The sequence below is a fragment of the Pangasianodon hypophthalmus genome, chromosome 18 (genome assembly GCF_027358585.1).
Source record: "Pangasianodon hypophthalmus isolate fPanHyp1 chromosome 18, fPanHyp1.pri, whole genome shotgun sequence".
NCBI classification, from domain to species: Eukaryota; Metazoa; Chordata; class Actinopteri; order Siluriformes; family Pangasiidae; genus Pangasianodon; species Pangasianodon hypophthalmus.
The window spans coordinates 11,870,165-11,894,788 of NC_069727.1; the positions used below are offsets into that span (position 1 = coordinate 11,870,165).

Here is a 24,624-nt window from a genome sequence, read left to right on the forward strand (position 1 = left end):
GTGATTGCAAATTCATGCTCTTTTAGGAGGTTTTGTGTTGACATTCGGTATTTGGCAGACAATTTTTATCCAAAGTGACTTGAAAGTGATGCAGAATCCAATCCAAAGAAAGCTGAGCAGTTCAGGGTTAAGGGTTTTGCTTAAGGGCGGCTCTCTGTCACTTCTAGCACAGAGCCTTAGCCGCATGCTACCACTTCACCACTGAGCAATTATCCTGTAAGGGGAAATGAGTATTTTATTATTATCATTATTATTATTATTATTATTATTATTGTTGTTATAGTGAGCCAGTATTGTTTTCATTTTAATAATAATTGTTAATAATTGATAATGGTTCATTGTTACATTATTAATAATAATTTTAAGTTGGGGTAATTAGGTTTTGGAGTCTCAGACTGATTTGTATGAAACCATGCACTCGTATTAAGTAACCACGTGTGACGGCTTCGGTGTGGTGGTGTAAGCATCAATCCTTGCTCAATCCCCAAAGACCTCCGATGCTCGGAATTTCCTGTAAGCGTGAAGCGTCCCCCTCCAGGTGCCGTGCTCATGCCAAGTTTTTGTTTAAGATGCATGCTCGCAGGAGAAATTGCCCTTAAATGGGTTTGCCATTTTTTCCATGCAGAATGACAGAGTTTCTGCAGTAGGAACAAAACCACATTGCCCTTTAACTTTATCTCCTGTGGAGTAAAATCCTAGCCTTTGTGGCCATGCCAGGGCCCATGTGTGTGTTTAAATTACACGCTGTAGCTCTTAAGTGTTCCAGTTCACCTGATGCTCAGCCTCTCCTGTTTCCTCCGCTGATCACACACTTTGCCCTGGCCCGCACTTGGCCGCTTCCAGCTCTGCATCGTCTTTAATATCTTGTTAAATATGCCCAAGTTACCTGTCGTTAATAGCACACAGATGTAGATGCCTGAATCAGATCGTCGCCGTGCGATTGGACAAATCAAAGCGAGTGCAGCTTTTATGCTTGTTCCTTTTTTGTTTCCACGCGATAAGAAATGTCTTCCACATGCACAACAGTACCCATAGTGCCGCTCATTAAAACAGGAGATAGGAAGGCCGTGCCCTCGCTCTCTGATCCGAGCCTGGATGCAGGGCCTGGGATACAGAGCGCACACACACACACACACACGCACGCACGCACGCAAGCAGTCACAAGAACGCACAGGGCCTGTCAGGGTCCCTGCAAATGCACAGCCATTCATACAGTATTATGATTTTATGTAAAAAGGAGCACAATAATGTAGATGCCTAGATCTTATGAAGACTGTCATCAGCTGTAAATCAATCTGTGATAAACATGTAAATGGTTAGAGCTTTAAATATTCTGTATAATGTAACCTGGATATGATCATCATACAATCATACAATCCTTTTTTTTTTATCATGGTATCTAGATACAGCTACACAATTTCAACCTGCTGTGGTCATCTTTTTTTTAGGCTGTCAATGGTGAAAATGGTGATAATTAATATTTACTCGAGAAACAAAAAAACTTTAATAGCCACAACCAATATTTTCAATCTTTTCAATCATAAATAAAATGGATCCTCAGTCACATTACCTAGCTTTGAAACAACTAATAACTAAAAAAAAAATAGGCAAGACACCACAGCATGCAGCAGAACAGAGTTAAACCATATGAACAAGGAGTGTGTAATTTAGTGCTGATATTTACAGCTGATATTTAATGTAATCCGCTTAGCTAACTTTAACACTATGGCAGTTGATTATATTAAATTCATGGAAAGAGTTTAAAATATGATGGTATGATTATTTTCTTGTGATATATCATTTATCATCACAACTTTGATTTAAGTTAATGCCAGCTTGGGCAATTAATATACACACACATTTTACATGTACAGTACTGTGCAAAAGTCTTAGGCACCCTATTTTCTTTAAGTACAAACTTTGTTATAGTTATTTATTTTATGACTTCTACATTATTGATTCAGTACAAAAACGTTTTAAAATTCCAACATTAATTTTCCAGCACAAAATTAAATGTTACAGAAGAATGTTTGTATGTTAGTAAAGAAAGCAGCAGATTACATAAGAGACACTTTTCAGACAAAAAACATAATGAAGGCTGCTGGGTTTTGCTGCAAAAATAAGAAGCAAGTGCGACAGTCAGAGTCTCCAGAAGAACTGCGGCTGCTTCTGCAAAATGCTCAGTAACACTTACAGCTCATTTCCTTATAAAACTGCACACACTGTACCTGAGAATATGCTTTTATTTTTAAAAGTGAAGGATCATCACACCAAATATTGACTTCGTTTCATTTATTACTGTTTACTGCTCTTTATAGTATTTTTTTAATGTAGAAACATTTAATTTCATTATTTTTGAAGGCATCTTTGCTCTACAGCATTTCTTTGCATGTGCCTAAGACTTTTGTACAGTACTGTATATATACATATATATATATACACACAGTACTGTGCAAACACACAGTTATATGTCACATACACAGTTATATGCAGTAGACTGTGCATTAGAAATAAGAAATAAATAGAAAAGAAGACTAAGGACAGTGCAAAAAGAGAGATTCTGTACAATAGAACTGAAGCTAATACTAAACACACTATGGACAGTTGAGCTGCCAGTCAGTGTACAGCGCATGTCTTTGGACTGGCGGAAGAAACCGGAATCCCCAGAGGAAACCCTCGAAGCACGGGGAGAACATACAAGCTCCACGCACACAGGGCGGAGGTGGGAATCGAGCAAACACGCTAACCACTAAGCCACCGTGTGTGTGTGTATTTACCTTTAAATATTATGCTAAAGAACTGAAGTGACTACTCTGTTGCACTGTTACTAGGCATGCTATTAGGGTTTTTTCTTTTGGTTTTTTTTTTTTGTTTTTGTTTTTGTTTTTTTTTAAGACGGACAGCCTAATTTATAATGAAAGTGTTTCGGATCGAGAGTCTTACACACCACTGAGTTCAATTACCAAGTAAGCACATGATTTGTCCCAGTGTAACACAATATATAAAGAGAGAGAGCATGTGTGTGTGTTTGTGTTAGCAGTCAAGGCAGGTTTGAAGGTAAACTTCAATGCGTGGTAGGTCGAAAGAAAAAGTCAAAGGTGAAATGGGGTCAAGGTCCTTTATACTCTGAGGTTGATGAGATTCAGTGACTGAGTAAGATTGTAAATATAAGAAGTTAATTTTCATCATATTAGAGTGGTGTGATTTAATGATAATACGATCATTAGACTTGAAAATACATGTTTTCAAGATGCACAATATGTACTGTGTTTTTATTTTAAGTATTTTTAGGTGAAAGTTGAAAGAAACATGAGAAACATAAGCAAAGCAGAAGTTTTCATTATTAACAATTACTAACAAAAAAGAAATAGAAGAAGGAGGAGAAGAAGAAGAAACAGATGAAGAAATGGAAGAAGAAAAAGAGACAGGATTAAAATTAAACCAGTAGATGAAAACTGGTCATTATCTTGATATTCTCACAAACTTCAGTCAAGCTTACACACTAATCACAAAACACTCTCATGCTTCATGCTAATTGCCCTTTTCTCCAAATTTTACAGTTTCATCGCACTGATGAACTTTGCTTAAACTTCACCCTAACTCACTAAAACACAAAGCCTAGTCTCTAACACCCCAACTTCATCAGCTACATGTGTGACAGTGTGAAGTGGTCTAAGTCTTTGTTTTATGAAGCAACATAAAACATTGTGTTTCTAAACCAATATATCATAAGCACCCCTTGTGCGATATTGGTTTAAAACACAATTTTTGCACCCGCATGAACGAATTTATTTCAGTCAATTAATCAGGCTTATTGAATTTGTCCAAGCTCTGAGCAAATTCCCAAACCACATTTAAGACTAACAAAGCAGTGAGCACCTCAAAGGTCTACTGTATCTTCATCTTATTCCTTTAATCTACAGCCCTGTGGATTTTCTTATAGCCTGGATTACAGTCCTTCACTATTGTGAATGTTACACTGAATTCCTTGCTCCAGCAAACAGATTTTAACCTTATAAAGAGCTCGTTATTATGATGAAGTTATTATGATTTTTGGAACAAGAAATACTATAAAATGTGGACTGAGTGACTGGGACAAAAGGAGCCAGACTGGAAGCACTGCCCTAACTCTTTGCCTTCGTTTACTCCAAGGCTACATGTGCAATAGGCCAAATGATCTAAAATGATCAGGATAACGACTGCTCAAGATTCTTTTAAAGTCTAGAAAACATCATATAGGACACTATGGAGATTCAGATTTTTTTTAAACCTAAACTGTTAATTGTTGTTGAAAGTCAGTAGTTTTACACTTTTGAATCAATTTCATATTTTCATATATCTATAAAGATCAAAACATACGAGAACGTGTGAAAGATTACTGCTACCACCATCATGCTTCACTTTAAAATTTCGCCCGTGACCTCATTTATGCATTTCTATAAAGCTGCTTTGTGACAATGTCGATTGATAAAAGTGCTATACAAATAAAATTTAATTGAATTGAACTTTAAGACTCTAATTAGCTAAATCAGTCTCTAACGGTCAACTGGAAAACATTCCTTTTGGCAATTAAAAATATATTTCAGACATTAATTAATAAATAAAAATATTTAAATAATAATAATAATATATTATTTATATTTTTTGAGCATCCCTACTACAGACACTAATATGTTAAGGTTTGATATTGTTGTGATGTTAGAGAAATGAATAAATAAACTTTATATTCTATAGTTGAACATTATCTGACGCCCCCTTTCGGTTAAAATACACTCCAAGATGACTTTTTAAAAAAAATCTGAAGGCCCTGAAGGGGTTATTAATCAGTGTGCTACATACAGCACCATTGGAGGAATTTTGTGCATTTCATTTTTTTGGGGATTTTGCTTGAATTAAGCATAAATACAGGCTATGTGTAAAATGAGAGAATTGCAGCCACCTTGTGATCCTGACATTGCACAGGGGAAATCTCACTCCCTCTGATAGAATGGTGTCATGTTTTCCACCTCGTTTTAATTGCTTTCATTATCAAATGACTTGAGGAGTTTGACATGGGTGAAGTTTTCCTTTCCTCGCTGTCTACTCTTTGAAATCAGACCGTTTGAGAAGCATCAGCGTTATCACCCAAAACAAAGATTTTTTACACTGATGCCCCGAGTCTATTTCTATAATTATTCATTCATGTCATTATTTATGTTCATTATATTTAGCCTCAGTAGTGCTGTGCAGCTCTTCAGGCCCAATCTCCCTGCACTTCTTTATCAATTGTTTTGAAACGAAGAGCTTGAAAAGCAATTACTGACTGGGTGCAAAGCAAGAATATAAAACAAATCGTTTCTAATTAGAATATTTATTTAATTTAGGGGTAGTTTTTTTTCTCCTCCAGTTTCAGCCTGGAGCTTCGTGTGCAATTAAGAGAGAGAGAGAGAGAGAGAGAGAGAGAGAGAGAGAGAGTTGAACTGTTTGGATAGCCCGATCAATAGCCTGAACACTGCGTTCCTATGTTTATATATTCAATATGTTTAATATGTAATCAGCCTCACAGGCTTCACGCGCAAACTTTGTGAAGGTGCACAGAGAAGATAGAGCTTATTACTGAACCAAAGGCACTAATGAAGCCTCTCTATCTGCCCTTATTGCACACAGTACAAACTTTCCTCCTCTCCTGCTGAGAGAAAAACACAGAGCAAGAAACAAACACAAACCAATTATTCAGCGCCCAATGCAGAGAGAATTCGAAGAGTTGTTTATAATGGTTTATAATAATTCATGCCATCAGTCTACCTAAAACAAGCTGGTTTGTTTTTTTTTGTAAAGAAGCCAAACAGGTGAGGGACTGCTCTGTGTGTCTCAGTGTGCAGAGATGAGTTAAAGCTCCAACGCACACATGCATGAATACATCAACACATAAGGGTCATTACTGCATGGAGCCCAAAATCAGAGATAAATGCACACTCCTCATTACAGAGCATTGTCGCGTGACACTAACGTGCACTGAGAGAGAGAGAGAGAGAGAGAGAGAGAGAGAGAGATGAAATGGTGGCACCCGAACTCCTTGGATCATAAAGGGCCAGTTCATCCTCGCGCGAGATGGACGTCATCATTGCTGATGTTGCGCGCGCCTGCAGGTTCGTGACGGAGAAAAAAGAAAGGAGAGAGACAGAGAGAGAGAGAGAGAGAGAGAGAGACATCATAAGTGCGCGCTGTGTTGGCTGAATGACTTTGTGACGACCTCTGTTGCAAAAAAAAAAAAAAAAAACAATAAAGAAAAAAAGAAAGAAAGAAAGAAAACGGGGGCTACGCGCTCGAAATAACGGCCCCTGGCGCGCGCGCATATAGCAGACATGGAAATGGGCTTTGGGCGCTATCACCGTCTCCCAGGCAACCATCACGGTCCCGCATCTCGCGCTCCGAGAAATGAGTTATGAAAAAAAAAAATGAAATAAATAAAATAAAAGGGCTGGAGTGATGCAGGGGGGATTAACCATGATCCCGAGTGTCAATCAAAAATAAAATAAACACGCCCCGAACTCGCAGACTGCATTCTGAAGACGCAGCGCACTAAACATATTTATATATTTATACACTATTTATATTTAAAGCCAAAAGGTGCCAGTGCCTATGTTATTTAAGAGCTGATAATGAAATCTGGGCTTCAGTGCGCTAGAAAGATGATGGAAAAGTTGTGCTTTAAAATCCTTCATGTGAGCGGATTGCATTGTGCGCGTGCCTGTTATTATTATTATTATTATTATTATTATTGTTATTATTTTTCAATTACCTAGATTAATTGCTCTGACTAAATTATACACCAGGAAATAGGAATCGAGATCAAAGTAGCTGACGGATTATTATTATTATTATTATTATTATTATTATTATTATTATTAGATTGACTGCAGGTGGTTTGGACAGAAGACATGACTGAGTGCTCTCTGCAGGTGATTTACTCAGCCTTATTCAGTGTATTTGAAATGTTCCTCCGCCTGCGTGTATCTAACGCACACAGTTACTTTCACTGCTAAGTTAAATGACTATACTATTACCCTGTATATGCTCTTTTCTTATCTTTAAACCGGAAGCAGTGGGTGAGGGTCTAATCAGTTCTCCTGTGTAATGACTTATAGAAAGTTTATGGCAGAGCGCGGGGTCGTGTAATTTCTGTCATTTTATACGATTTTAATTAAACTAAAAAAAATCATTTATTTCAACTGGCTTCCAGGTCATTAATGCTAACAGCCAGTTAGGAGGAGTCGAGCCCAGTGCAGCATGTTCCCCCTAAAACAAGCCCACATCTTACTGTTCTAACATCCAGTCCTACAGCAGCCTCTTCATTCAAACCAAAACAAAACGCACATCTTCACAAAATATGAACTCCTAGCTCACAGATCATTATGCAGCTTAAACCCACTACACTCTTTCACTCATGTTCCATAATGGATCCCTTTTCATCCTCTTTATGTGTCATATTCATTCCTACATTCCACTGTTTACAGGTCTGCTAAAGCTTACACTCTCACAAAAAACTGTAAACCTTATTATGTCCTTTATCTGTAACTGTGCATGTAGTATACCTTTAAAGCTTTACTCTAAAAACATACTTTAAATCCTTCTTAAAGGTGCACTGTATCTACATTTCCCCCTGAAGATGCATATTAAAGGTACAGTACATGCACCTCTGAGGTGAAGCGTTGTTTTTTTATGTACTTTAATGTAGTATTCTCTTATTATATTGCATATTCTGCTGTAATATAAGAAAACACTGTAAACTTTAAATGTCTGAAAATTGATTATGAAAATTAAACGTTGCATCTAAAAATAATACTTTGTCGTTTAAAAGCAGCAGAAACCCATAACAAGTGTAACAGACTCATAAAACCCTCTAACGAAGCTTTCATGTGAAAGTGATGTGCAAGGGAAAAAAAGGGCAAAAAATGAATCGAGCCCGTTTTAGCATTGATTTGGTAGTCGATCTGAGGAGCCACCATCCGTTTATATTTACGGTATAGTATTTATTTTATGGTATAGTATTTATTTTATGGTATAGTATTTATTGTAAGTGGCCCAGCTCCTTATCAGCTCACAGATCCCTGACACAGGCCATTTACTAAGACAAGAGGAGGAAGGGTCATAAACACACACCCACACTGGCTTTGACCCACTAATGCTACTTGATATTTGGGTTCATTGACACTGTTTTTTTTTTTTTTTTTTTTTTTTTTTAAGACGCGCGCGGCAGCAAAAGCACAACGCGAACAAGCCCGATCTGCTGTAATCCGAAGCCGCGTGCGAATGTATGTACGTGTGTGTGTGTGTGTGTGTGTGTGTGTATTTGTGTGTGTGTATGTGTGTGTGTGTGTGTGGTAGTTATGTGGAGGGGGCGACAGAGAGAGAACACCTGATAGCCCGCGCCTTCTGCAAAGACTCTCTCTCTCTCTCTTTCTGTCTCCCTCTCTCTCTCTCTCTCTCTCTCTCTCTTTCTGTCTCTGGTCATCTTAGCTCGCGCGCGCTCGAGCCTGCAGCGCCAGTGCGTCGCCATGCCGGCGTGCAGAAGAAAAAAGGGGTAAACGGTAAACCATTCGGCTATTTGTTCCAAAAGATTGCAATGAAAATCAAGATCTGCTCCCCCCAACACCCCCCTTCTGTCTCTCTCTGTTTCCCTCAGACACTCAAGATGCCAACAAATAGCCATTGAGTAAGCAGCTTAAAGACCCCCCCCCCCCCCCCCCCCCCCCCGTCCTCATAACACTTAAATTAATTCGTCAAGCGAGTAAAAAGGAGACATTTAAAAAGGAGAGAGAGAGAGAGAGAGAGAGAGAGAGAGAGAGAGAGAGAGAGATTTGTAATTATCCGGACGGTGTAGGACAAAGAACACCGGGCACCTTGTGCCATGGCATGTTCATATTTAAATATATAGGTCATCTATCTTATACAGTCTATCTTATAGGCTATATAATATAGTGTCTTAGATAGATAGATAGATAGATAGATGTTTTATATTTATATATATATTTACCTTCATCTGTTCAGGTGTGTCTTCTTTATTTAAATTTAAATAATGTGTATTTAGGAATACATTTAAATATATGTACAGTGGCACACAGATAGATAGATAGATAGATAGATAGATAGTGTGTTTTGTAGGTGTGCAGGATGAATGGGGAATCCTGTGGATCTCGCGCTCAGAAACCCATGTCACACCGGAGCGAGGCGGCGCGCGCGCGCGCGCTCGATAATAAATGTCTCGTTAGAGCGCGTTTTCGGCGCTGATAAAGCCGCGTTATTGTGCGCGCGACCCTCTGGGGGGCAGGCAGTGGTGTAAGGAGGGGGCGTTTGTCCCTAATTCCCCTTTGTTGTCCATTTCATTAGCTTAATCTCCTCCATCTCCATCCCACCATCAACACCTCCCCGCGCATCTCCACCAACAAATATACAAATACACACACACACACACACACACACAGAGAGAGAGAGAGAGAGAGATGATGATGATGAGGTGATAGGGAAGAGCTGGCCGTCATACCGACCTTCAGAAGACACAGCATTTCAAGCACACTGAGGTGATTTTTGTTGTTAGATGCTGAATTGTGTTGACTCGCTCTCACACACGTCTCTCCCTCCTGAGCGAATCCTTGACATATTCCTGACCTTAATGTGAAGGAAATGTCTCCTAGCATTTACTTCTCTCTCTCTCTTGTCTCTCTCTCCCTCTCCTATATCCTTCTGTTTTTATTTTATTTTCCACACTCCCGCTCTTAATATTGCCTGCACTCATCTCTCTTTTTGACATCCCTCAGTCTGTATCCCTTCATCTCCCCTCATCTCTTTCTTTTCCTCCTTTTTTTCTGGCGTGAATAAATAGAGGAGGAAATAAATAAACCGATACAATCTGTTCGAGTCTGCCAGAACACTGGAAATGACGGATCATCCACAGAGAGATAGAGAATGAGCGCGAGAGGGAGAGACAGAAAGACAGAAATAGAGAGGGATGGAGAAAGATGCTCATCAGTTAATTACTGCTGCAAATGTTATTTTTTTTTATGGCAAGAAAAACCTAAACAACAATCGTGGAGGATAATAATAATAATAATAATAATAATAATATAACAATTATTATTATTATTATTATTATTATTATTATTATTATTATTGTTATTACTATTATTATTATTTGGCAGAGGGTTTTATAGTGATTTTAATGAGAGGCAGAATGCAGTCCAAGCATGTAGCTGGCGGATAAAAACCTTGATCAAGGGCCAAATCCTGGCTTTCTGGAAGTCCTGGGATTTGAACTCACAACCTTCCCAACCATTATTATTATTATTATTATTATTATTATTATTATTAGTAGTAGTAGTAGTAGTAGTAGTAGTAGTATTACTATTATTATTATTATCTCCAAGGTTCCCTTATCTTATGGAGAATAAGATAATGAAGATAGGAAAAACTAAATCCCAGACTCTACTTGTATCAGAGGTTGTATCTTTTATCTTATTTTGTTGTAAGGGTATTTTTCGGTTCATGCCGATAATCTTTATCTGTGCTATTGCTCCTGTATTAGTCTACCACCAAGACATATACATCACCACCACAGAGACCCAAACCCATCTTTCCACCTCTCTAAATTACTCTCTCTCTCTCTCTCTCTCTCTCCGTGGTTTAATGATATTTCTCCAAAGACTGGTCATGGAGAATTAGAAATCTTGGCGGTTTTTCAGTAATGCCGCGGTTTAGGTTTGGAGGGATGAATTAGCTCCATCGCATCTTTTTTAGATGCAAATATTTCCGTTATCTCCGCGTTGCTGCACTGTTTTCGGTGTTTATGATTAATTATCTGCTCTCGGTGAGAAATAAATCATGGTGAAATTGGGATCTCTGCCAGTGATAGAAGGTCGATGTTGTTCTGGTTGGAATTGACACACTTAATTATAGGCGAGTGCACACTGGAAGGCAAGATTACCCCTGACTCCTTTTTTATTTTATACTTCTTTCTTCATTTTTATCAGATCCCCTTATATTTGTACCAATTAAAAATCGCAGAGGCATTTTTCATTGCCCCCTGGGATTAAAAAAATACCCCTTTCACAAACACTGGCCATCACTACAGTCCACCCCCCCCCCCCCCCCAAACACACACACACACACACACACACACACACACACTCTCTCTCTCTCTCTCTCTCTCTCTCTTCACCAGCACCAGCACCAGCAGCAGCAGCCCAATCAGATTCATTGTGATGTATTAGATGCAATAAATTATCCCATGTAACAAAACCATGGCGCGCTGAAAGGCTGATGATCTGGAGGGGAGAGATAAGGATTCATTATGGCTCATCATTATGGCCGCGCTTCTTCTTTCTTAATCAGCCTCTGTGATCCTGCAGGATCTGGGCGAAGAGCAGATAAGAGCAGAGCAGAGCAACAGCAGCACCGGCTTATACTTCAACATCAACACCACCAACACCTCTATTATACCATTAACACAACACTAACATCGACAAAACCACCAACATCTAATCCCAACACTATCAACACTAACACCTCTATTATACCATTAACACAACACTAACATCGACAAAACCACCAACATCTAATCCCAACACTATCAACACCAACACTTCTATTATACCATTAACACAACACTAACATCGACAAAACCACCAACATCTAATCCCAACACTATCAACACCAACACCTCTATTATACCATTAATACAACACTAACATCGACAAAACCACCAACATCTAATCACAACATCACCAACACTAACACCTTTATTATACCATTACCATAAGACTAACATCATCAATATCACCAACATCTAATCCCAACACTATCAACACTAACACCACTATTATATCATTAACACAACACTAACATCGACAAAACCAACAACATCTAATCCCAATACTATCAACACTAACACCACTATTATATCGTTAACACGCTAACATTGACAAAAACACCAACATCTAATCCCAACACTATCAACACTAACAACACCAAAATCCAACTTTATCTCCACTAACACCATCATCACCAACACTAACACCCCTACCCAACCATTAACATCAACACCACCAACCCTATCACCTTTATCATACCATTAACACAACACTAACGTCACCAATATCACCAACATCTAATCACTACACTATACACATTACCAACACCAACACCAAAATCAAACACTATCAACACCAACACCACTAACACAAACACCCCTACCCTACCATTAACACACACACCACCAACACTAACACCTCCAGTATACCATTAACACAACACTAACATGACCGATATCAACACCACCAGCATCCAATCCCAATACTATAAACCTTAACAACACCAACACCATAATCCTACGCTATCTCCATTCATATCAACATAATCACAAACATTAACACCGCTACCCTACCATTCAAACGCACACCACCAGCCACACCACTGAATTCCACTATCTACATTAACACCAACATCAGCAACACCAACACCCCTACCCTATCAATAACACTAACACCACCATCGACACCAACACCACAAACGATGCCAACATCGAATCCCAACACTCTCAACACTGATAACACCAACCTCACTAACACCCCATATCAACACAAACAACACCAACTTAAACACCACTAACACCAATACTAACACCAAAAACATCTACAACAACACTATCCACACAGAGCAATAATATATCTAATAGCAGGGAAATGCTTCTTATTGTGTTTCAAGTCAGTGAATGAGCTTATATTTGCCCTCATAGGGAAGCCAGAATGGGGGAAAGGTGTGTGAGAAGACAGAGAGAGAGACAGAGAGAGAGAGAGAGAGAGAGATCTAATCATAGCACAGTTATGAATCTCCTTCTTCTTCCCATTTTAGTAACTGCCAGTGAATTACCAAAAGCATAAAATCTTTATATTTCTTGTTACTCTATATGAAAGATCAGAAAATCAGAATTACTCAGCACGGCTAAAGTCTGAGCGCGCGGGACACTTTTAACCGTTCCAGGCCTAGCTGCTACTCCAGGCACAGTTAGTCCCGGGTTTAATCTCTGTCCCACTCTGAACCAGGGAGATCCTATACACATTAACATGACGCTGAGCTCGTGCGCAGAATTCGGGTTGCCATTGTTACGGCGTTCCAAACCCCCTCACTACTGCAGCATCACAGTTCCACATACACGTCTACTGGACGACATTTTCGTTCCCAGAATTCCGTTACTCGTTCTTCTGACCACCGAGGAAGAAATTACCTCACAGGTTCACACAGTGTTAACATACGTCATGGTGTTAAATGATAGTATAATACACCCCCACTGCCTCATGTCTTTTGGGTGAGGTTTTCAGTCTCGGTTTGGATTTTGTTTATTTAGAAAATGAAGCTAATCAGCTAGCTAACCCAGTCGCAGTGATGACGTCGATGCGCGTTCCTGTTTAAATTGTAACGGTTTAATTGTAACGGTACTCGTGCTCGCGCGCTGAGCCTGTGTTCTAGAACGTTCTGCTGTTTCAGTAAACAACAGTATGACGATGTAAACAGACCAAAAACCTGTGTGTGTGTGTGTGTGTGTGTGAAAACTATTATGAGTGTGATATAGCTTATTATTAATACTTACACATCATCAGATAAAGGCTGGGAGAGTTATAAATGTCGATACAAACCTAAACAAACTGTTCTGCCATTTTTAATTTAAAGATCTCAGAAAGTCTCAGTCCAGCCATCTGAAAATAATTAATAATTATGTGCATATGCAAAAATTCGCACGATTTATAATGTAATGCATTAGAAATGTAGTGCAAAAATGCATGAAGAAAAACAGCCCATTTTTGCATTTCACCTCAGTTAACAAGATGCTTCTCCTCCTCTTATTATTCACTCATGTTTTCAACCCAATAATAATAATAATAATAATAATAATAATAATAATAATAATAATAATTTGACTCTGGTGCATTAAATTCCCCCAATGCTTCGAATTAAAGCAATTAATTCAGCTCTTAATCTTTATTTATTGCATTTATAACGCGTCTTAATTATCTGTGACGACTTGTGCTTTTGTGCTTATTATATCGAAACTGTTATTGAACGCCTATTAAAATATCCATATCACTGAAATCGGCATATTTTTAAAATGTTGCAGGCTATTAAAGCTTTTTTATTTCTGAATTGGAGATTAGGAAATCATTACCATCTCCGCGCGATTTGGACTAATTCTATTAGATAGGAAAATACTAACAGGATCTGAATGAAAGCTAGTAGTGATGGATGGAAATATTAAAAGACTAATGTTTTTGAAGAGCCCCATTCTCACTCGGTCACATTTTAATGTTTGAAGCCAGTTATCTTGTGAATTTCTACAGCATGTAAATGCCGTGGTGGTGCTCTTCCTCCTCCTCTTCTCTTTCTTTTTTTTCTATTTTTCTCAGAAAGAAAAAAAAATCTGTAAACGTGCACAAGAGAAATCCCCAGCTCTGAAGCTGCACTACTGAATTAACTCTTAGAGCTGGATTAACACCGACACAGTCCATCTGAACCCAAACATTTCACTAGCGATTTCATTCAACAGTATAAAGCGAAATTAAACCCTAAGTGTTAATTCGGCTATTCATTAATCAGTGGAAGATTTGATAAGTCGGTGTTCATTCAGCACTGGGGATTTTCGATGCATGTGCTGAGTAAAAAAAGAAAAAGGCTGTGGTGTCTGCTGCTTCTCCGTCCGCGACCTCTTCTGTGTGTTAAAATGGTTTTGTGTTGACTCCAGCTCAGATTTGAGTTTGTGTGTGTGTGTGTGTGTGTGTGTGTCCGCAACCTGTACGCGCTTGCTGTACAGTAAGTACGGTAAGACTCTTTTTCTCCCTCTTTGTGTGTGTGTGTGTGTGTGTGCGTGCGTGCGCGTGCTGTAGGCTAGGAGGAGAAAGAAGCTCAGCGCATACCCAGCCGAGGGTTTTCTCTCTCTCTCTCTCTCTCTCTCTCTCTCTTGGCTGTAAATGCCATCCGCACCTCGATCTGAGTGTCACCTCATCTAATCACCAACCTCAATTCAGCAGGTCAGTGCATTTTTAATTTTCTATTTTCACATTTCTGTTGGCAAACGTACACATATTAGCATATTAGCTGTAGCTGTTGCAGGGCGCATTAATTTAGCTTGCGTCTGCTTGGGTCAGCTTCCGCATCACTGATGCACACTCTTGGTGTTTGACAAGATTGACTTTTTTGTTCAGGGAATTTGGTTTTTGCGACCAGAGACCCCAAATATCAGCACGGACTGTGATCTTGTTACCCTGACGCGTTCAGCATTGCATGATGGGAACGTCTGTCAAAATATTAGTATAATTATATTAGTAATGATCGCATAGTACATGAAATAATGCTGAGGCGAGCTGCATGGATGATGGTGAAGTTCATCATCATCATCATCATCATCATCATCATCATAATGCGCTTTAATGGTGTAGCCAGTAGTGCTGATGTTTAAAGTGTTTGTGTGAGCGTGTGAGTGAGGCACAGATAGATGTCAAATCTCCCATAGTCCTGAGTATGTTTACTCATTTCACAGGTCAGATACATGGGCTGTGCACCCACGTCCACTTTCCGAAAATGGTAGGTTGGATGGTAGTAGGCAGATATACATATATATATGTATAATAATATTATATTATATTTATATATATATATATATATAGATATATCTGCCTACCATAAAATCCGTTATATATATATATATATATATATATATATATATATATATATATATGTATGTTCCCCGCACATAGGCGAAGATGAAGGAGTTTTAATGCTCTATTACCACTTGAGTGTGTAGAGAAAGTCTGCCTGCCGTGAAATTGATCTGATTAGGGTCATAACAGACAGACAGAGAGAGCTGTGTGTGTGTGTGTGTGTGTGTGAGAGAGAGAGAGAGAGAGAATGTATGAGTGTCTGAGCTACAAACACGTCAAGATGAGGACATTAAGGGACCCCGTAGTCCGTCTTTCATGGCTGCAGACCCGTGTGTGTGTGTGTGTGTGTGTGATTTGCATCTAGAGATAGAGTGAAAGGGATTGATTGGAGCTGAATGGATGTCAAGCAGCTGTTTTTGGCCTGATAGTGAGAGCCACCGGATGGAGTCGAACCACATTTCTAAATACACATGTACTCCAAAAATGCACACACTCTTGTTTGAACAAGAACAGTGGTGATTCATTGCTTGGCCTTAATGGAGTGAAGATGTCACGCGAGTCAGCCGACACACAACAACAAATGGCCCTCTCAAAATAATAGTATTTGTTTGTATTATTATTTTTAATATTTGTAAAATTTAAATTTTGATTAGATATGATTATATAGGTGTATATAAAATCAGATAAATGCAAAAGAGCAGGCTAAAATGAATGCAGTGAAATTGACACACTAACCTGTGTGAAGCTTGAGAGATGATGGAGAGTGGGTGTGAGTGTCGTTCTCATCGCTCTGCCTGCCTCATGCGCTCTTTCATGTCTTCCTTTCTTTCTGATTCACCAAAAACAAGACACACACTCTCTCTCTCTATCTCTCTCTCTTTCGTTCCCCTCATCTTCATCATTCTGTAATGTCTAGTGTTCTTAGAAATATCTGTTTTCTCTCAGTTTGACAGCGCCTTTCAGGATTTTTCTAAGCTCGATTCTCAGAAGCGGAAGGGCCCTCAAATATCGCAGCGGATTCAAAAAGAAATTTCGTTCTTGAAAAGACTGAAGAAAAGCACCAGCTTGTAAACTATTAATCATCCTGAGCCCTTTTGCTTCTAACGGTTCACTTCGGGCTTTAGTGGCTTAACATATATATTCTTACAGACATCACATTTGGACTTATTAAAATATGAATTATTATACGCAACATTATTATAACATAGCTAATAAATATGGTTTGGAAAAAAATAAAAAAAAAAGAATAAGGCTACTTATTTTACATAACATAACCACAGTTTCCCCCCCGCTGTCTTATGTGAGAAAGCAAAAGTCAGTTTTATCGCTCATCTGTGTGTGTGTGTGTGTGTGTGTGTGTGTCTGTGTGTCTGTGTGTGTGTGTGTGTGTGTGTTTCCGCTCATGATTCGGCTCAATCTCTCAATCTCTCCACTGGTCTTTATATTCACCTATCTTATCCAGTTCACAACCTATGTACACATTAAATATATAAAAATTATACATTCCAAAAAAAAAAAGATCAAAGAGAAAAATTAAAATCAAAAGAGCAAATGTGTGACGATGAAGTGAGACATGTGCGGCTACAACACACCGAGGCTGCTTCGTGATGCAGTCCCTCCATTTTACCTCCATCTCTGTTTCAGTGTAGCATGATAATAATAATAATAATAATAATAATAATAATAATAATAATAATAATAATAATAATTTAGATATTTATAAAATGTACAATTTTATTGTAAATATTTATACATATTTAAGACGAGTTTCTAATTTCTGAATTAAGGCCGCGGAGTTAAAAGAAAAAAAAAAAAAAAGAAAAAAAAAATTCAGAAAAGGCGAGTCAGACTGAAAGAAAACATGAAGTTCTAAGAATGACCTTGAAGCTGAATCATTACACGACTTACAGGTTATCTTAATGTAATATTTCCTTTAATGAAAAGAACCGTTGTTTCGCTTAATTACACTGCTGCCTTTTACTACATCAAGCCTATAATAATAATAATGATGATAATAATAATAATAATACTAATAATTTAACCTGGATTTGTTGTGGCCAGTGCCACTGCTTTTAGCACGTGAAGGATGCTGTTATAATTGTGTATACACCTTAGTCCTAACACCACAACAGTACACAGTGAGGGGTTTTAATGTGTGTCGATGGTTTTATGTGTGTAGATCAATGGTGGCCGATAAACATAAGTGTATTGTTATCTGAGTGCATCATCTTTAGCACGAGCACAGAGAGAAAAGTGCGATTTCCACCTGATGTTAATCTGACATTAAAATAACTCACAGATTATCTACGCCATCTCCAACCTGACCCACTATCACTGCTTCTACACTGATTTACTCTCGAGCCAAGAGTGTGTTTGATTTAAACACACACACACACACACACAGAGAGAGAGAGAGAGAGAGAGAGAGAGAGAGAGAATGGAGGTAAATGATATAAAAGCTGTACAGTCGTGTAGGCTGGTCCACTTAATGCACTTCAGATTACAAAATCAAACACTCTTTGACAGCAATGTTATGTGCGTGAAATACACACACACACACACACACACACACACACACTTCCGAATGCATTTTGCGGAAGCTGAGCTGCGGTGGTGTAAGGTTCCACTAAATCAGCAATTTTTATTTTATTTTTTCTGCCTCTTATATCACAGCTCCTACTCCCTTCCTCTATATTTACGGTGAGGAACGTGACAGTTTATGTCTAGGCACACACACACACACACACACACACACACACACAAGTCGCGTATGCTGGGCCACTTAATGCATTTCAGATTACAAACTCCCAGGTGGATTTATTCCACTGTATCGATTTTTGTATCAGTTCTGCTGAATGCCGGGAGTAACACACACACACACACACACACACACACACACACACACACACACACAAACACAAAACCGCCTTTAATGTTTTTTTTTTATGATTATTGTTTAATTCCTTTTGAAGTTACTACACCTGCAGTTTCATCTCCGCAGAAATGGCCGTGTTTTGGCTGATTTCCGGTCAGTCAGCCGTGCAGACTGCAGCACACAGGCCTGAAGCTGTTACTCGGTGCTAACAGTATGAACACATTTTAGGTGCACCTGTGCTACACGTTTGCGTACGCAATAAAGCTGAATGGTCTGATTAAAAAAAACAAAACAAAACAAACAAACAAAAAACAACAAAGTGTTGTGCAGTGAGTGTAACACGGCCACGCACGCGCGTTATCAGATTGACCTCAGTTTTAATCTTATGAAAACAAAACTAAATAAATAGAAACTAGATGACCTGAAATATAAAAAAATGATCACTGATAATAAAGAAATAAAATATATAAAATAAAATGTAAAATAATAATAATAATAATAATGATGATGATGTATAATGGTCAGTTGAAACATAATGAAAATATTCCTTACACAAAAACCATTCACGTGTGAAATACATTTAATTCATCACGTTTTTTTCAAAGCTGATTTACGCGACACACTGTATGAAAATCATTTGTTGGACAATACACGCAAATGCACCACATTTCACATGCGAAAATCCAAAAAGCACACCAGACAAAAAATAGATTTATATTTAATTATTATTTTATTTTGTATGCTAGGCTAAGTGCAGTAGCTGTAGCTGTGTTTTGTGTTTTTATGTATTTCGTGTTTTGTGTGTTTTTATTGTGAATGAGTGATACTCCATTAACAAAAAAAAACAAAAAAAAAAAAAAACGGATTTTGTGCTTTTGACTGTAGACTTAATCCTGCAATTTAAACAATGCATGTGTAATGTAATGTGTGTAGAGGCGACACTAAAATGAAGTTTTATTGTCGTGTTATTTAAATAAACCTGGGTCATCCCTTCTGGTGGAAGAAGTGACGTCACAACGCTGAAGTTTCACCTGCAGCTGTACGCGCTGCTCAGATCACTATAACATTATACAGCACAGAGCAGCGGATATAAAGGATATAAAGTCGCAGAGCAGACCTTTACATGACTAATGCATCACGTCTCGTTGCATAAGATGCAAAACAGTCTGGAACTGATGAGCGCGTCGCTTTATGAACACGTAGAGTCTGGTATTAAATGAGTAATGCCTCGCACCGTGCATGTGCATCTGAGAGTGAAGACGGAGATCCACTGTAGGTTTGTAAAGCTTTCCCTGCCCAAGAAAAGCCTCTGTTTTCCTCCAGAATTAAGGAGAGCGCACGCGGTCGGGGACAAAGGAAGTGTTGCATTGGCGAAAACGTATAAACCCCATTTTGAACAAGCAGGATGTGAGCATTAATGAAGGAGGAAAAGAAATCTCGCGCATGTCACCGCGAGAGGACGCACTGTCACGCAGTTTTAAAAGAACAGCTGCCACTGTTAACAAGCTCTGACACACACACACACACACACACACACACACGAGGTCACAGGAAGACTGGAGGTTAGGAGGATACTTTAATAGATTAAATAAACTTTTTCAAACTGAAACAGCAAAATGAATCCCTATTTATTTATCAGCTTTATACTTTTATTTATACAGACCTAATGCTGTAAGTATTAAGTAAACAATCCAGTAGTTGGCTGTGAACAAGGGTATTGTAATAATAATAATAATAATAATAATAATCTGTTTAAATACATATGAACAAAGTAACTTTATTTATTATTTATTTATTTTTTATTTTTTGCTATGGCTTACAAATCCTTTCACTTCTAAGCGAATTTTGACTTTTTTTGTTTTAAAAGGTTTGTACATTTGCGTTGTATTTTAGCTACATTACATTATATTTTTTATTTTATTTCAGTGGAATTATGCGCATTTTTGCGTGATTGTGTGAATAAGTAGGCCTAGATGTATACATGAAGCTAATATATAAATATAGTGAAACAGAGAAATTGTGAGTGTGTGTGTGTGTGTGTGTGTGTGAATTGAGTGTCCAAATGTGTTTGTGAATGGGAGTGTGTGTGTGTGTGTGTGTATCGGCGAGAGGAAGAGCTCCAAAGCTCCTGGTCATCTTTCCCTGCATGGCCCCCACTTTATTCAATTAGTCCGAGCAGTGTGGCCCCTCCCCTACTGATGACACTGAAAGAGAGAGAGAGAGAGAGAGAGAGAGAGAGAGAGACCCTCCTTAAGTTGCGTCGCGCCACAAGCTGTCTGCGAGCATTGAGCTGCCTGGCGCCATCCTAAAAGAATGCCTTCACTGTAAAAAAAAAAAAAAAAAAAAAAAAAAAAGAGAGAGAGCAACGCTGGGACGGTGCTAGGTTTAGACGGAGAGGCAGGGAGCGAAGAGAGGGAGGTGGGACGGAGGGAGGGAGGGAGGGAGGGAGGGAAGGACGGAGTCAGTAGGGGGGGTTAGAAGGTTTTACCGCTGCGCATAAACACAGATTTTGATCAGTGCGTTAAAAGTTTCGGTGGAGTCCGCGCGCACTGAGACTCTCCACAGCAGCTCGACCTGTTGAGTCCGCGTGCGCCGTCACGGAGCAGAAAAAGCGTTAAAAGCCGCAGGAGCGGGACTCGGACAACACTGGACTTATTTATTACTAATCGCTATCAGAGGGCGCTCTTTGCGTTTTGTTGTGTGTTTGTAAGTCCCATATGACATTTTATTAGTCGAGCGTTTATTTATTGAAGCGGTCAGTCCTTTATAGTGGCTGAAGAAGGGACAGTGTGTTTTTTTAACCCAATGATACAAAAGACGAGAACAAACCGGACGGCAAGGTAAAAGTTTTTTTTTTCTTCAGTTGCAGGTGATCCTCGGAAGTTACTTCAGAAGAAACGTCTGGATTAATCAGAGACGGAATTTGGGACTTTCATAAATATTACTTGTCTTTCACTTTCGCCTTGTGTGTATTATTTCCGCCCATGTGTATATGAACGTTTGCTAAAAACGAAACGATGGAAGTGAGCGCGGAGCAGACCCGCTGGATAGGCCACCACCCTCACCATCATCCTCACCCGGTGCTGAACGGGCAGCACGCGGAGCCGCACCACCCCGGACTCGGCCACTCGTACATGGAGCCGCAGTATCCGCTCGAGGACATGGACGTGCTCTTCAACATCGACGGACAGGGCGGCCACCCGTACTACGGGAACCGGGCCGTGCAGAGGTACCCGCCGCCACACGGTGAGCATCCGATGCCTCTTACACTGCAGCGCAAACACACCGCACCCGCATTCAACAAGCACACACACAAACACCTCTACACTGCTCAGTTAGTCCATTAGTAGCCAGGTAGTAAGTCTCACTTAGAGTCTGAACTGACTCTTACAAAGGTTTTTTATTATTATTATTATTATTATTATTATTATTATTATTATTATTGTTCTGAAATTTAGAATTAAACTTTATTCACTCAACACTGCAGGATGTAGCTGTGAAGGCGCATTTAAATTTAACTCAACACTTTGTATTATTATTATTATTATTATTATTATTATTATTATTATTATTATTATTGCTGCTTGTTTGCATTTTGTAAATAAAATACTAAATAATTTGTAATACAGCAATAATAGTAAAATTAGACCGAAAATGCCAAACAAACGTTACTTTACTGCATTAGTAAATTCATTAAAAAAGGCAACAAGTCTGCTAAAAGCCAGAACTTAGACGACTAATGTTTTTCTCTAGTAGTGTGTCACTGGTTTCACATCTTTCTAGTGTTCTGCTGCAGCTCATATTTTACACTGTTACTCAAATGTACTGTTTGCTTCATTCGCCGCTTTTTCCTGTAAGAAAAACAGAATGCTCGCTACAGAATCGCTATTTCGGATTTACATTCAGGTCTTATTTCTCCACAGTGCATTTATTTATCTTTCTTATTTGAAGTGACATTAGTGTCTGCTGTGAATCCTTCGCTAAAGTGCCAATAATGTGTCGTTAAATGGAAACAGCTTTTTCTGTGAGCTGATGTTTGGCCTAACAAATAAGCAAACGCACTTCAGGTACATGTAAGATCCTGTGAGTGGAGAAATCAGGTTCTTGTTGCTGCTGGCTTTCATTTCTTGCCGTGACTTGGTGAGCCGTGTGCATGCAGGAAAAGGCCTGCTTTCTTTCTCTTTTGAGGCTCGTCTCCTTCACGCATCTCGGCAGGTTCTTTCAGATTTCCCCCGCACTTTAGGCAGATACTGAGGGAGGAGTGCTGGGTATCGACGGCCTCGCTAATGACAGCTAATGACATGCAGTAGGTGTTAATCGTGAATCCTTCAGGCCAAACGCACTTTCACCCCGCAGTATCGGTGAAGGTCTTTTTTTTTCTACATGTAAAACAACCGAAATGAATTTCTTTCAGCATCGCAGAGATAAAAGACTAGATCTCCAAATGCAGTGCAATATACACTGCGATCCTGCTGGTGAATTATCATCCGCACTGTTTTTCATTTACATACACTTCAGTTCATCTAGATCCAGCTCAGTTCAAACATAATACAATTATTATTATTATTATTATTATTATTATTATTATTATTATTTAATTTTCCTTAGAATTTTACTTAAAACGAAATGCTGTAGCTAATTTGACACTATAGATTTTGGCACTCTATCATTTTGCTGTAATTTACAATTCTTCTTCTTTGGATCAGTTAAAATTGATGCTATAGTGTCAGTTGTGCCACATTTGTATTTTAAAAAGATCTCGAACACTTTGATGATGAAATGAAATTGTATAAAATTACCAACATGATATTTGTTATTCAGCTGGTACAGATTTTCTAATGTTTTATTTCTCTCGTGGTTTTCGATGTGGTTTTAAAACCTGGCAGTCTATTAGTGATGCCACTGCCTGTTTTTTGTCATGTGGTTTGAAAAGGCTTGAAACTGAGTGTTTTGATTTTTTAAAAAAAGCAGCGGCTTTGGTGATGTTTTTGTTAACAGGCCTCTGTGTTTGTATTTGCTTTTTCAGGTAGTCAGGTGTGTCGCCCGTCACTGCTGCACGGCTCTCTGCCATGGCTGGAGAGCAGTAAAGGGATTGGATCGCACCACGGGGCCTCACCCTGGAACCTGGGCCCCCCTTTTCCCAAAGCACCATTGCACCATGGCTCCCCGGGGCCTCTGTCTGTCTACCCTCCTCCACCCTCATCCTCCTCCTCTTCTTCCTCTTCCTCCTCTTCACTGTCCGCCGGCCACGCCAGCCCTCACCTCTTCACGTTCCCTCCCACTCCTCCAAAAGACGTGTCCCCAGACCCAGCTGTGTCCACGCAGTCCTCTGGTTCTTCACTGCGACCCGAAGACAAAGAGTGCATCAAGTACCAGCTGCCTGAGGGCATGAAGCTGGATGCAGCCCACGGCCGTGGCATGACCCTCGGAGCAGGCACGGTGGCATCATCCTCCTCTGCCGCGCATCACCCCATCGCCACTTACCCTCCCTATGTGTCCGATTACGGGCCGGGGCTCTTCCCACCCAGCAGCCTGCTAGGTGGGTCCTCCTCTAGTTATGGTTCCAAAACGAGACCAAAAACAAGGTCCTGTTCAGGTAGGCGTGCGCTTTATTACCCATTTTAATTAAACTTAACCACAACATAGGCAAAGCATTTCACCATGGCCTTTATATTTGTTAGAATTTTACTAATCTTCCTCACAAACAGCCTCCCGGGGTCAGGGCCGTTCTTAGGCAATTGATTTGGGCCTGAAAATTTTCTGCCAGTGCCAAGGCCTCACAGCAAAATCCACAGGGCTGAAATAACTCTTACAGTGTTGAAATAAAACCTGCAGTGTGAATTTGTGTCCAGCTGGCCTTATATGAGAAGTATTTGTGTTCATTTAACACTGGGGACTTCACTGTGCTGTTTCCTCGAATCCTAGGAAAGGCCACAGTCTGGTTTGCAGTAAGCAGTTACCTGCTTGTGTGTTGGTCTTGTATTATCCATGTCAAGCAAACCAACATATAATCAAATATTTTCATGGCACTTTTAACATAATTATACAACATACTATGCAGAATGA

The 24,624-nt window shown here is 39.3% G+C and overlaps 1 protein-coding gene across 3 annotated transcripts in view; it reads left to right on the forward strand.

Annotated features, from left to right (window-relative positions):
• The first annotated feature begins 14,913 nt into the window (after nucleotides 1-14,913).
• The window catches only part of gata3 (GATA binding protein 3), a 19,549-nt gene continuing 9,838 nt past the window's right edge, over nucleotides 14,914-24,624 (forward strand). The window contains exons 1-3 of one of the 3 annotated variants that reach the window (XM_026922993.3): nucleotides 14,914-15,053; nucleotides 21,422-21,804; nucleotides 23,585-24,154. In XM_026922993.3, the coding sequence (XP_026778794.1) occupies nucleotides 21,576-21,804; nucleotides 23,585-24,154 (799 nt within the window). In that variant the 5' untranslated portion in view covers nucleotides 14,914-15,053; nucleotides 21,422-21,575. Of the gene's footprint in view, nucleotides 15,054-21,026; nucleotides 21,805-23,584; nucleotides 24,155-24,624 lie in introns of those variants that run through there. The other 2 variants (XM_026922992.3, XM_026922994.3) reach the window with 2 other exon arrangements.